Below are 15,242 nucleotides of genomic sequence, written 5' to 3' on the forward strand. Positions count from 1 at the left end.
ATGCATTTTCTACTATCTGCTGTAGGTCCACTAAATCTTTTATCACGAATAAATGCGCTTTGTAAACATCCTCGTAGGGAAAAGTTTGTAATATTTAAGCAGAGACCTTTGCTTTCGCTCAACGTACGACGAACAAGGGAAAACAATTCACGTGCGCTATTGAAACACAAAACTCCATTTTACCTGAACAATGTAACTAATTGCGGTATTTCTATTTGTAAAACATTTCTCGTGCATTTTAGCGAGCACAACATACTTGTAAATACTAGAAAACGTCCTTCTAATACACTGTTTATGTTACATATTCGGCGAAAATTATTATTACGATTTGTTCATTGTAAATAAAATTGATACAAATACAGGATGTTTCTTCGTTCCTTGCTTCGAATTATTCAAAAACGCGACTTTACAATTATTTTCAGCAATATGGTATATTAACGAAGACAAGAAAAACGTATCATTTCTCCAACGCGATCGATCATTATAAATTTTACACATTCTATGCGCGCTGTCGAATAATTAACAATTCCCCGATATCGGTAAATTATTGGCATGAATTTAAAGCTTCCTATGAATCATACGCGTCGGAAATATTTGATACGAAATAATGGAACCACCGTTCGCTTCAATTTATTATTACCTATGAATACAACATAGAATCATATTCTAATTACGCTGTCTCGAAATTAACTGCAGGTTTTTCGCGCAAAAGTTATCGAACAATGAAAACTTTGGGCGAAACATTTTAATGGATAAAAATATTCGTTAAACTCGATACATTTTTCCCTGACGCGTTACGAGTTATCGTATCCCAGTAAACAAACAATACTTTTTTGTTCTCGTTTTAACAAAGTCCTTGAATATCTTTTCTACGATAACTTTATTTGTTCAATTATTTCTGGAGCGCGACGTTATTTAAATGTTGAGAAAGACAAAAATCTCGCAAAGAACGACCAACGGAGTATGAAGGATGCGATGAAACTTTAATTTCCAATTTAAGTTGTAACTCGAAGGAACTAATTTAAGTTCAAACTTTAAGTCCTACAGTCTTTTGTGCAAAATTCGCGCGAATATCTTTACTCCTCGGCTATGGTTGCAATTGTGTCGACTTTCTATAAATATTGCATTACTCCTGACAATATATACCTATACCAATCGAACTCGTAAAAATAGGATTATATATTTCCTTGTTATAACAAAACGAAACAAATATTAAATATTAGTAATCAAGAAAAGAAAAGAGAATTCTGATCCGATCGAGTCATTACTTCGACCAATAGAATATTAATTGAACTTTGATGGTACTAACAAACCGTATAATAATTTTAAAAAGTATTTTTAATAATTTAGCAAATTTTTCGTAACTTGATTTCTCCGAAGTCGTTCAAAAAAAAGTCAAACTGTTCCAAAAAGCAAACATACGAATAGGGAATAAATTTTCTCTAAAATCTCAAGATCATCGATATTTTTGTTTAGGTGTTATAATTTAAGTGGCTCATCGCGAGTTACTAGAAAATTATACTTGGTACTAGGAGCACCAATAGAATTTGAAATGATGCCAATTCATTAAACCCAGTTCTAATCTCCTCAAAGATCCTGGCACATACGTGTACGTTTAGTTTTCAAGTTATTGCAAGTATTGCAACATGCAATTCACTACCAAAATTGTAAGTTTCCAAATAATAAAAAACGACAACATCCAATCCATCGATCGTCGCAAGATCAGAGTCAATATTATGTAATTTAAAATTCACAAAAAATAACTTCTCCCTGAAATGAAATTGTTCTGTAACACAAAATGCCAATATTTGTAAATTATATATCACAGAATACGTCAATTATAGAACTCACTTTTTACAACCATTATAGTCTTCCTTAGCATTTTCAATTACTAAACACTTGTTACAATTTCTCTACAATATGAAAATGAACGTCCCGTCCGAATCTGATCACTGTGAAAATATTTTGTTACTATCTTTTAATGTCTATTTTCCCCAAAAATCCAAAGTTTCGTAAACTTTTCGCGCATCAGAAATTAACCGCATCACAGTCTTGGGCATTTCTCGTAATTACAAACATTCGTACGCAACGGTGGAAAGATAAAAATATCGAATAAAAATAAAATAGACAAACAAGTAGAATTATTTCGAAAATTACCGAAGTAATCAGCGTGGACGGTTTTGAAAATTGTCCCGAAACGTCAACGCGAGAGAACGATCGAAACGTCGGTGTTCGAAGCATCGAAAATTCGTAGCTCGACCCAATGAGTCTTCCTGAAGCTGTTCCGATCGAAAGAATCATCGACAACCGAACGAACGTCGAAGCCACGAATGTAGAAATCCAAGATCCCGGAAATCCAGGGATTTCTTTGGGATTTTTCATCGTAGAAAACCGATCGAAGCGTTCGCAAAATGAAAAAGGAATATGCGTACACTCGGTACGGGTGCACGAAGGACACGTAGCCGAGCACGGGGGGTCATAAACTTACCGAGATTGTCAGGCTGGAAGTGATGATAGCTCGCATGATGCGAGGTGTGATGACTCAGGGAAACATTGCGCATCGAAGTCGAGGTTTCCTGATGCTGCAATCTCTGCCTGGCCACCGCGATTCCGACTGGTACGCCGCCGGCCCCTGCATTCGACACCACGATCCCTGAAAGACAGATATGCATGCATATAAATTTCGAGTTCCATTTTCGCCGTTTCGCTATCCGCCGCTCTTTCCGCTTCGGCAATGAAGCCGGGATGAAAAACTGTAATGCAGATACGTTGTCCGCAATATGCTACCGTCGCCCGATAAATTACGCGATTTTATATCGTTGGCTCGCGAGAGTAAGTCAACGAGATTTTAGCATTGATTTCCTTCAAATAATGTGTGGGGAGAATGTCCCGTAGGAGAGGGGGCGCCTAAGAATCAAGAAGGAAATGAGAGAAAATTTTCAATTGTACAAAAATTTGAACAGCTTAAACATCTCTTTCTATTAATACATTGATCTTTGGAATTTAACCGTAGGTGTATCTATGTATTGTTTTTATATCATTTTAAACCTACCATTTATCTCACGCGTAGAAATCTCTCGTGCTTTTCTTTTAAGGGTTGTCTTCCGAAAGTTTGCTTCAAGGAGTCTGCCTATGTTGGAGATAAAAACATTTCATTTTTTTTTTGTTAGATTTTCATGAGTATTTCATCCTTGAAAGCATTATTCTGACAAAATTTTAGCAAAATTCCAAAACTTCGCAATATTGTAAGACTTTGGATAGAACAGTCTATGTAGTGTAAGACTGCGCGGAAACATTGAAGCAGTTTTTCTAGACACGTCGTACTTTAAACGAGATGACGTAATAAGTCGATGTCCTCCATTGAAGACAAACTCGAATCACTATATGCCTGTAAAAGTCTTTCTCGCTCGTAGGAACTTCAATATTTGACGAAAAATTATCATTTGAAAACTTATCTTTCAACTTTCGCGATTTTTTCTTTATTTTGATTCAGACGATAATACCACATTTATACATAATAAAAATTGTTTTGCTTATTTCGTTCAGAATGACCAGACCAAGGATTTATGATACAAAAACATTATTTACGCTTGATAAAATTCTATAATCAAATTAGAGAAATTAATATATTCAATAAGAAAGGACTAAAATATAATCACATTTGTAGGGTTCCAAACCAGGCAGACCCCATACATTTTCCCTTTTTTCTTATTTTATCACATTCGATCGTTTAACATTCATTTTATGGCAATTATTACTACCCTCATTTTCATACCAATATATTTATATTAAGTTTTTCCTGTACAAATGATTTGTTTATATATTTTTAAGTATAAACAACCATTTTTATAAGTCAAAGGGTCGATACGTTTATTTAAAAATAACTCTGCTTATATGGATTATACAATACTTGTTCTAAATATGACAAGCAATATATGTATACTTACATACAATGTGTACCTTAAATATATTTAAATGTTGAAAATAAATACTTCCACAGTGTTAAATAGGCGATTCTTAAATTTATAACACAATATCTGCTACACCTATTTATTGTTGTTTGCGTGGAAAATTAAATTGCATAACATGTAGATTGTATTCCTAGATACGTTATTTAATCTTCATAAATCAGTCACATAGATCTCTCTTGATTTGTTTTGATCGTGTGCCTTGAAATTTGATCGAAAACATAATAACTGAACAGCGTCACATTTTGAAAGAAGAAACCTAATTTTAAAAATAAGTGAAATACTTTGTGCTTATACAGTTTAATATTTGTACCGAACTCTGATGTAAGTACAATTTTAATAGTTTTTAAATATTTAATACCCAATCGTGAGTAATATATTTATTCGAGTAATGAACTTCTCGATATAATTAGGTTTTCGTTTCAAAAAGTGTTATTATTAATTAAACCACTCCAAATTGCAGATTAATTTTCCTAGTTGAAAGAAGCGCCAAAATAAAAGAATAGCAAAATTTAATTTAATTTCGCGAATAAAAGCAAAAAGAGATAAGGAAGGCCTGTATTTTTCGACATATCAACGATAAGATTTAAAATAATTGTTTTTTTTCTCTGGACAAGTTTAAAAGACTTAGAAAAACACACAATCGAAATAAAAATAATGGTGTACGTCCAGAACCTCAATGATCAAATTGGTTCTATATCTACGTTTCCTTTCTGATAAACTTAACTAATTTTACTGATTACTCTCTGGTAGATATCTACGATCAACCAGTAGTAAAACCATTTCTTATTATTCGCAGAGTGTTTCTGAAATTCTGAGTATTCCGAAATAAAAAGTTAAAATTTACGAGCATATTCGTAAGGATGAAAAATTACCTTTACGACAAAATTGTGTATAAATACTTTGTTAAAACACTTCGTTCTTCCGTCGTAGTGCATGCCACGCATCGATGTCTCGTGGATTCGTCGAAGACGTTTAAAAACTGCTAGTATTATATATTCAATATTTTGTCACACGTAATGATAATACAATTTTAGAAACTAAATAGAAATAATAGAAATTTTATTCACACGATAGCAACAGGAGTATCGTAAACAAAAGTCTTCGGGTATCTTCGAGAATCAAAATCCAAAAGATTGAAATCAAAGGATGCTACACAATTGATATTCCTCTGCCAATCCACTGATATGTATAATTAATATTACGAGAAGCTTAGATAGAGACTGATCATTTCCGTAGTTATTGTCACAAACACTCGTTTCAATGTCAAACCGACTCATTTGATCAGAAGTACTATTACTGTATGCAATCAACGAAAAGACAATTAGAATACTTATAAGTGTAAACTTAACAAACATTTTTAACAAACTATTAAAAGCAAAAAGTTATTTTAACTTGAAAATAAAACAATAAATAAAATAATAATAAAAAATAATCGGTGCATATTGTGTTTGTATAATAATAACATTTCGACACAGTTTTGAATCTTCCTAGAGACATCGACCGATACAAGAAATGAAAAAACAATTTAATTAATATACGGAGGAATATCTAAAACCAGGATCGAATTTATACGCTATTATTGCTGTAGGAATATAATATGCTTGCAATAACTAATTTGTTCACTATTTTCAAACTTATATTGAGTAGAAAATACTTGAATACAACCATTTTTCGTTTTATGATTCATCGGTGACACAGGTTCTTGCTATAATTCGATGTAACTACAACTAATGCAGAAATATCAAATTATTGAATAACTTCTTACCAATTTTAGATTCTAACTGACACTGTTAAATGAACCTGACTCTGATTAGAACAGAAAGTTCTAATTAAAATAGATGTCATTCTCTTCGGCATATAGTACATTTTCTAATGTAATGCCAATGCATTGAATTGATCTTACTCAAAAATTAGTTTCTTTCGAATTAATAAAATACGTAAATATCTGTTCCGCGTCATCATTATCGATGAAAGTTCCTCAGTCAAATATGACACAGAATATCAAAACAAACAATTTGGTAGGGATAAGTCCGATAAATATTCTGAATGAGATCAATATTCTCTGTTCGATTAATTTCTGTTTTCTACCATTTCTTTTCCACTGTAGAGTCTAGTATGCTCGCAAAACAGAATGCTACTATGATTTGAAATATTATGAAGGATAGATTTATAACTTGAACGGTTGGAACAGACTATTTTTGCAGGACACCTGGAGAAAAGGTTTATGGATCGGTTGACTAATTGAGCAAATAATCAATGTCTTAGCAATAACTCTATATTGCTTTATGTAGTACTACGGTCTTACTAATTCATCGTCAATAACAACTGGTGAGTTTATATCATAAACTCACTGTCACTGGCCCAATGCACTCATAACTTTTAGGACCTATATTCCTGCAACTTTCTGCATTGCAAACCTACACGTTACGTGCAGCCTCGATAAACGGAAGTTTCCACGTGGAAAATCTGTCCAACACGAACAATGTTGACTACCGATTGGCTATGCATATCACCACCACCTTGGAACGATTTTATAAGTAACTGCTGTCCAGCTTCACCTGGGTGGATTGTACAGACTGTATCGAAACTATAGATGCGGACTTTACTAACTAATGGAACTAACGGAAATGAACAAAACATAAGTATAAGGTTTAAATAAACATAAGTAGAAATCGTAACAGATAAGCGACTTCTACTTATTTATCAGGACTACAGGTGGCTAAAATCTACGATTTCTTTTCTAACTAAACATATCTATCAGTAGTAAAACCATTTCTTATTATAGAGTGTTTCTGAAATTCTGAGTATTCCGAAATAAAAAGTTAAAGTTTACGAGCATATTCGTAAGGATGAAAAAGAATTACCTTTACGACAAAATTGTCTATAAATACTTTGTTAAAACACTCGGTTCAAAAACATTGGTTCTCTGGATCAACAATACGATAATAAAATGCTTGCTAGAAATTTCAATAATGACGATAGAAATAATCGAGTACAAGGAACGTTTATTTGTATTCAAGAGTTTCGATTTAAAACCTTGGGTCTTCTTCGATACAAACATATCTGCAGGAATGAAAAAATCAAATTGTGACGAGGGTACGATCCACGCAAGAAACCACTTATAGATCTACCAAGTTTTTTCTACCTTTTCAAACCCATCTCGAGATGTGACTGTGTAACATTTGGTATGCAGATATCTAACTTTCTCAGATTTTTTCATCATTATTCAGTTCTCCGAAAGCGTAGCGTAGAGATCTGTAGCTCAAAACTTTCCTCGTTAAATTAAATGTCTGACATACCGATTAAAACCACATCGAAGCCTGTCTGGTGGTTTTCGAAGTTTTAGCATTCAACAGGTCAAACTAAACATTACTCTATACATATAGGAGCTACGCATAATTCGATTCATTGTGTTACGATGATATAAGTCTCTCAGAACCTAGAACATCCATTCTCGCTTGGATGTAATTGAGATTCAAACGTGACACAGATTTTGGACATTCCGAGACGCATTGTGAGATTCAAAGAGACTCGATCTCGAACAGAAATCAACAATGTCGGACACGGCACGGTTAAAACGCTCGACAAGCCGCATTATGCGATTCGAAGTACGTTCGATGTTAATTATAGCCTAGAGCTATGTTGCAAAACAGCAATTCGCTGAACCTCCGCCCTTTCACCTTGCTTTCTCTATTACTATATGTCGTGTTTCCTTGTACTTAAATTGATGTATTTCTTTTTTTTTCTATCGTCATTACGGAAAATAAAGACCTTGAATGAAATTAATAAAAATGGATTACCATCTTTTCGTGCAAACTATCTGCCCCGTGCTTACATACAACTACGTTCACTGATCAATATCGTTTATTTAATCCTGCTTTAATTTTCTGCAAATATAACCAGCTTTACTTTCCTGTAAATATAATTAACTGCAAATCTCTCCAAATGTATTTAGGTATAATTTACGAGCCTTAACCGTGAAACGACACATTGTTATTTGGATAATCTCCACTTGTTGATGTCGAACAGAATTTATTTCAAAGCCTCGTAGTTACTATTGGGAGCTGAAGAAATCTTTCATTAGGGGTACCAAAAGGTCAGGGGTACGTTTCCCAACTATGGAGTGTGTTATACCTGGCTTAGTAATTGTACCTTAGGAAAGAATTTAACTTCATTGCCGACTAATAAATAACACGCTGGAGACGAATGGAATGTTGTAAATATTCTCTTAACGTTACGATGAAATTTTTTAAGATATTTGAAAGGTGATCCTTAATAAAGCCACAAAGTGGTTCGAAATTGCGTCTCCCTATTTTTAATTATAAGTAAATTATCTTTGTTGAAAGCAAAACCGTACAACGGAGACATCGAATGAATAATTTATTCAGTTCTCTTGACTTGGACCACATGGTGTAGCAAAACCGTGTCAACCGTGAAGGTACTTTTCTCCTTAAACTATTACATATTTTCGTATAGAAAATTGTACGTAAATGAAATAAGATTGAACGTAAGATGTGTATAAACAATGTTTCGAACTAAAGCTGAAACAATTTCCACGTTATAAAATTCTAGAGATACTCTATTTTTAACGGCTGTGTCAAAATATCCAATAATACCTCTTGAACCCCCCCAATAAGGCGGTTATCGACTTAGCGCGTATAATAAACGTCCAAAGAGTAGGATTCCGAGAACAGAACACTTCATAGGCTCGGCTGGGTCGTGCGCGTTACGATTGGCTGACAATCCCAAGCAACGGGCCAGTATTCCTTCCAGGACCATTCCCTTCAGTTCCCATCAGTGCCATCTGGTCATCCTTACGCTCGATAATCAACGTACCTATTTCCACTCGTGCCTACGCTCAACTATCGAGCTATCTATTCGTTGTCTCGCGAACACTCGGCCATCAACCTAAATAACCACTCGTCGCACGTGTGCTCAACAACCAGCAGAACCTCTAGCCTCTTGCAACTTGACTCATCCGTGACGGATAGTCATCGAACTTGGCCACGAACTACGTGTCAGAAAACGAAATGAAAGTAAACAAAAGGAGCCAAACCGCGATCGAAAAATCATTCGAGCATCGTATCAATCGATAGACGTCTAGAATCGATATCTCTTCGAATTTCAATTTATTTGGAAGAAAATAATTTCCCGAAGATATCGAACCGCCCGATTTACCGGATCGAGCCTACTTATCGGAGCGCGCGATACAAAAGGCCAATTTTTACGAATCCATGTATTTTTGTCGAATTTTAGAAAACACTTTCCGTAATTGTTATAAACTTTCCTCGAGCTTTCAATTACCACTCGTTTATCGTATCTTCGAATAAAAAGACGAACTATCTTCCGAATCCGATCGATATGCAAATCGTTGCCTAGTGTTTCGTAATGTCCACTTTCCACCGAGTATCATAGTATCGATTTCGCAAAAATTCATCTCGCGATGATATTTTACAATTTCGAGCACCGTTGGCGATTTCGAATGTACACGGCATAAAAGTAAAAACGTTCGATGAAACGAGGTTCCTTCTAGGATCGTCTCTTCGACTCTCGTGGGTACCAACTGGTCGTCCTTAGGCTCGATAATCAACGTACCTATTTCCACTCATGCCTACGCCCGGTTATCGAGCCAGCTATTCGTTGTCTCGCGTACACTCGACCCAACTACTCGTCGCACGTGTTCTCGACGACCAGCTTCTTCTCAGCGGCTCTTGCATCGATACCACTCGACTCGTTCGCGAATGGTCGTCGAAATTCAACCACTGTGCCCGAAAACAGAGCAGGGAAAAGTCGGAGTAAATACAAAATCCCGCGAATAAAAGAAGCCAAACCAACGGTCTCTTAACGCGCAACGACGATCGATTCCCGCCGCGGACTGGAATCGGATCTACCGAATGAATTCTCACGTCGGCTCACCCAGCCTCCGCCGCTCTTTCACGTTTTACTCGTCGTTACACGCTGCGGTACTCGCGTGACGTAACGCGTGCAGATAAGCGTAGGCTGGTGATCGTTCCATTCGTGAGCGTGCATGTGCCAGCGAGTACCAGGGATAGACATAGGGTCGAGACTCTTTCGAGCCACGCCTTGTGTTTGCGTCGCCATGCGTGCCACGCACCTCCTACTTAACAAGGCTGTTTCTCCTCTCTTTCTCTCTCTCCATCCTTCTCTTTCTCCTCTTTTTCTCTTTCTCTCTCTCTTGCTCTCTCTTGCTCTCTCTTGCTCTCTCTCGCTCTCTCTCCTCTCGCGCGACCCTTCCGACGTCTGCTCTTTTTCTTTCTCTCCTTCCCCCTGTGTCTCGCAATCCTCCTCGCTCGTTCCCTTTTCACCACACTTCCTTAATTCCTTTTCACCCTTCGCGCCGTTTCCGTCATCCCTTTTATTTTCCGCGCGGCCTCGACGTGTCCTTCCCTTTTTTTCCTTGAATCGATTTCGACATCTCGCGAGGCATTATAACGAGCGGGACAATTGTGTCTCGGCGTAATCGGCTGTTTCGTCATCGTCGGATAATGGGCGCTCGGTTGTTTCCATTTCTATCTTCTTTTATCGCTGGAACCATTTACGACGGACTTCCTGCACCCGTGGTCCGCGAGTACTCCACGGTTTTTCAATATTTAGACGATAAGTGCTCCGTAAGATTTGGATCCAATTTAAGGAATCGATTTAGTTTACCGAGGAGCAAACGTTTTTGTGTACAAGATTGCTCGATAAGTTTTGTCGTTCGATAAGAAATTGAGCCATTAGGTTCGTCGTTTTATTTTTCTAAAGTACTTTTCTACTACTGTTCGATGAATATGTGCGAAGTTTCATGTAGATCTGTCGATTCGTTTGTATATTTACGGTTGCTCAAAGTTGAAGTGTCTGTATTTTTTTATAATGGACAAAAAAGACGAAACTTATCGAACAACCTAGTATTTACGAAAAATATGGATTTTCCATACGGCCAGCTGATAGCGAAAGTGACATTCCGTTGGACGTTGCGAATATTAATAATCGGGTTCAACGCACGGTTGACGTTGATGAAAATCACAATGGTACATATACTCTAGCGATACGAGAGTAATCGTGGTATACGTTTTTTGTGACCATTTTTCTGCTATTTCACGTCTTCGAGTAGGTAACAACTTTAACTTTACTTTTGATAGTTCATCGAGTCTGGAGATGAATCGTCAAAGTGATTATTTTTAAACTTTAAGGATTACATACGGTGTGCGATCGTATTTTCGACCTCGGTCATCGAACTGGACGACTATTTCGATCATATGTTTATTTAAGTATCGCTCAAAAATCTCGATAAATATCTGAAATTCCTTTTATTCTATTTTCTGAAAACAATAGTCGACAAATATCGAAAGACTAATATTGTTCAAAACTGTGGAATTGGATATTTTGCCCCTATCGAGTATTTCTGTGTAACGCTCTTGAAATATTTTATGGACTACGTACTTTTATAAATAAATAATCAAATTCCACGAAACTCGACAGCTCGCGGTGTTCGTTTATGGTAGATTTTGTAAATAGAAAATAACTCACGGTGTTCGTTTATGATATATTTTGTAAATAGAAAATAACTGGAAAGATGCGTACATTGAACAAATAGAATTCCCGTAAGTGCCAATATCTGATAAATTTATTCATAGAAAGACGGATATTTTCGTGAGATTATGGCCTCGTAGTTTCGAGTACATATTTTTAAAAAACATTGTCAGAATAATCCAAAGTTTCTCGAAATAGTAGGTAGCAATAGTAGGTATATTCTACTCACGCGTCAACCCTTGTTCACCAAGGAACATCCATTTTACTCGTATGTCTACCCTCGATCATTGAAATCGTGACAAATCTGTACCATACTCATTTGTTGCGGATTATATCATTGCTCGTTTCCTTTTAATTTTGCGCATCTCCTACCACACCGCAAAGTTTGACTAATTTTAAGTTGGAATATAATATCACTAACATTTGCAGAATATAGTAGGTACCTAGTCAGTTAATTAACCATTTGCTTCAGACTTAATTGTACGATAACAAAACCACCGAGTATAGATTATGTTACAATTGCTTATAAGTTTCGTATATACACGTTCGAGAATTTAATATATACACGTGTGGATTTAATGTACAAACATATTTTTCTTCGGTCATATTTTCATTGAAAATATTATAGCGAAATGTATTACAACGATGAACACTACGAAAATTAGTTTCGAATTGTACGTTAAAACTATAATATTGCAATTATGATCGATAACTTTCAATTTGTTTAATCTCGAAACAATTCTCTTTTATCTTCTTATAATTTTACGAAATTTGCAACGCTTGAATTTCAAAATTCTGGAATGAAGAAAGGATCACTGCAAGCTGTCGGAAGATTAACAAAATTCGTCGAATTGTTTAAAGAACGTTGAGAAAATTTTTGTTTAACAAAGGGTTCAGAATTTTCGTAAGTGCTGCCGATGAATGAAATTTTGACAATTTCGAGAGATGCAACGTAAATAATCGGTACGAGTGGTGACTTTTAAACAAATGCCAATGACTGAAAAATATCTCGTTTTGCAATCGATATTCGTATCCTGTTTTCCATGTCTTTTTGTACTTTCGCTGCCTCGTTCCGTTTCGTTTCCTCCTCTTTGCCGCGCTAACTTTTTCTTCTTATCTTCGTTTACTTTCGTCTAATTTCATGCTGTCATCAATGGACGCCATCCTTTCCAACTTGCGTGCTTCAGCTTCTTCATTTGCCTTGCCATGCTACTTCTCTTCTTCCTTTTATTCTCTTGTATTTACATCCACCGCGTTTCTCTCCGTGCCAAAAGTGTGTTTCGTAACTTAACAACGATGAAGGTCGTCTCGGTATCAAAAGAAGCAAAATAGTGTCACCGGAATTGCGTTCTACTTTAGAATGTGCGCACGTGCTGTAAATTTACGTCGCTGCTTTATCAACGAATCCAACGAAAAGTCGAGCCAAAGTAGCTTCGGAAAATTAATAAATTTTGTTGGCATTACTGCGTCGAGTTACTCCGATTTTGCAACGCGCGTCGGGCTTTCGGGACAACATTATCAAATAATTCGTAAAACGCCTCAATTGTTTAAGAACACGGAAAAGAAATAAAATTCTAGATTACAGTTTATCGCGTCTACGAAAATTTAATAATTACGCAACGACGTAAATTAATTTCCACCGAACTGTTCCTTCGCGACTATTTAAAAACCTTCGAAGCAACTCGTAATATATTTTCTACCGAGACTACCGCGGTGTTATTGTAAATTATTTATACGTTTTGGGGTACACGAATGGTCGAAGCGATTTTTAAGATTTAACGATTTCAAGTTAATTTTTCAAAAGTCTACAAAGTACAGAACATTCCACCAATGTATTTTACCGATAGATTTGAAAGTAAACGATCTTACATTCGATAATAATTTAACAAGTTACAACCAGCAATGATCGAAAAACATCGTTTAATCGATTACGAATTGTCAAATTATTGTCCGTCGAGATACACTGGAAAAACATGCAGACGATGTTATGCAGTATTAATTTTGCAATCAACTATTTAAAAACTTTCTCAATATTTCAACAAATCTCGAAGACCTCTTTCGTTACGAGCATGCTCGAACCAAAGTGCAGCCAAACATCATAGTAAACTCAGCTTCTTTCGAAAGAAATGCTGCGTTACTCTACAAAATGTTAATTTTGCAACCATCTGTTTTAAAAACTTTCAACTGTGAAACTTTTTCAATATTTTAACAAACCTCGAAGATCTCTTAACGAACATGCTCGAGCCAAAATGTAATCGAATATTACAATAAACTCTCTCGAAAGACTTCTCGTTCTCTCTAGTATCTGTAACCCGATAAGATCACGAAAATTGAATCGACCAGTTCTCTAATTGCACAGCGATCGCCTGTAATCGATGAGAAATCTCAAAGCAGAATTTCGCAAGATGACTCGAATCGCGCGAACCTTTGTACGATTAATCAGGAACGAAGTCGCTGCTAAACATTTCCTGTGACTCTTCCTCTCTCTCCAACCCTCTTCGACTCGCTGCCCTCCTCTTCCTGTCACACGAACGAAACGAGCGGGCCGCGCACACCACGCGCCTTTTTATCCAAGAGTTCACGCACACGAGCCGCACGGATCTGCGAAGGGGTCCTCGAGAAGGGCTCCACTCGACGATCCGACCTCTCATTGGTCGGCTGCGGTTAACATTCAACCCCCTTTCGAGCTCTTACTTTCCTCCCCGTAGCCACGCACTCGCCGCAAGGAATTAATAGCACACAGGACTCGATACGTCTGGACGGTGCTCTTCAACACCGACGCGATCGTCGACGAAAAAGTTATGCGAACGAGCGTCTCTCAGACGGTCGTGTCGTTAGCCTTCAAGAAGACGATCGAGGGTCTTTTTCGAGCCACGTCTTGCGATTTTAATTGAATTTATACGGGGTTATCTCGGTTACGAACATTCTGCATTAGATGTTTCAGAAAATTTGATTCCTACAACACGTACCGTTTTAGGGAACTTTCAAAAGGGTGATTTAAATTTGTTGTTTGTCTATACTCCCGAGAAGAGTCTTTGTAATTTTATTCAAATTGTATCGTAATACAGAAATCGAATGTACTTCGAAAGTACAAGTTACTTCGATTTATAAGGTTTAAAAGAAGACAATGAGAATACTCTGGGTTTTTGCAAATTTCCATCAAACCCCAATCAATGTATGTTTTTAAAATCTTTGTTTCTACAACACGTGTAACAGTATAAGTAGGTGAGACCTGCTAACACCTATCTTCGAAACCATCGAGGATGCAAGAAAATTTGTTGCATACTTTACTTCTAAAGTAAAACCATTACGATTATTCATGTCCGATATAGAACATTTTACACACTTTTCTGTATATTTTTTATATACAATATCGATGTCGAATAAAAATACAATCCAATACAAAAATACAATTAAATAATTTGCACTCACTCTTGCACAATATGTATGATCGTTATCGTAACGCTGTACCGCGTTTTCTTTTAAGATTTGCAAACATCATTCTTTGCGAAGTATTTCATCTATTTTGATTAAACTAACGACTTTATTTGTTCCAAAACACTTCCAAATCGTCACAAAACCTCCTCTCATTGTGCCACTTAATCGCCAGTACAACACATTAAGATAACAACTTCTACGTGTACAAAATACGATTTTGAGCGTTTAAAACACTACATTTACGTGTACAAAAGCAGTACACTTTCGAGTAATTCAAATTTCGATTCATCGGTCCACAAT

The 15,242-nt window shown here is 36.2% G+C and overlaps 1 protein-coding gene across 6 annotated transcripts in view; it reads right to left on the bottom strand.

Moving 5' to 3' along the window:
- Wge (BAH domain and coiled-coil containing protein winged eye) overlaps positions 1-15,242 on the bottom strand; it is a 445,841-nt gene that overhangs the window by 52,045 nt on the left and 378,554 nt on the right. For 4 of the 6 annotated variants that reach the window (XM_076314126.1, XM_076314125.1, XM_076314123.1 and 1 more), the window contains 2 exons: positions 3,053-3,130; positions 2,489-2,653 (listed from right to left, as the gene is read on the bottom strand). In XM_076314126.1, coding sequence (XP_076170241.1) covers positions 2,489-2,653; positions 3,053-3,130 — 243 coding nt within the window. The remainder of the gene's footprint in view (positions 1-2,488; positions 2,654-3,052; positions 3,131-15,242) is intronic. The other 2 variants (XM_076314128.1, XM_076314127.1) reach the window with 1 other exon arrangement.

The sequence above is a fragment of the Ptiloglossa arizonensis genome, chromosome 6 (assembly GCF_051014685.1).
Source record: "Ptiloglossa arizonensis isolate GNS036 chromosome 6, iyPtiAriz1_principal, whole genome shotgun sequence".
NCBI lineage: Eukaryota > Metazoa > Arthropoda > Insecta > Hymenoptera > Colletidae > Ptiloglossa > Ptiloglossa arizonensis.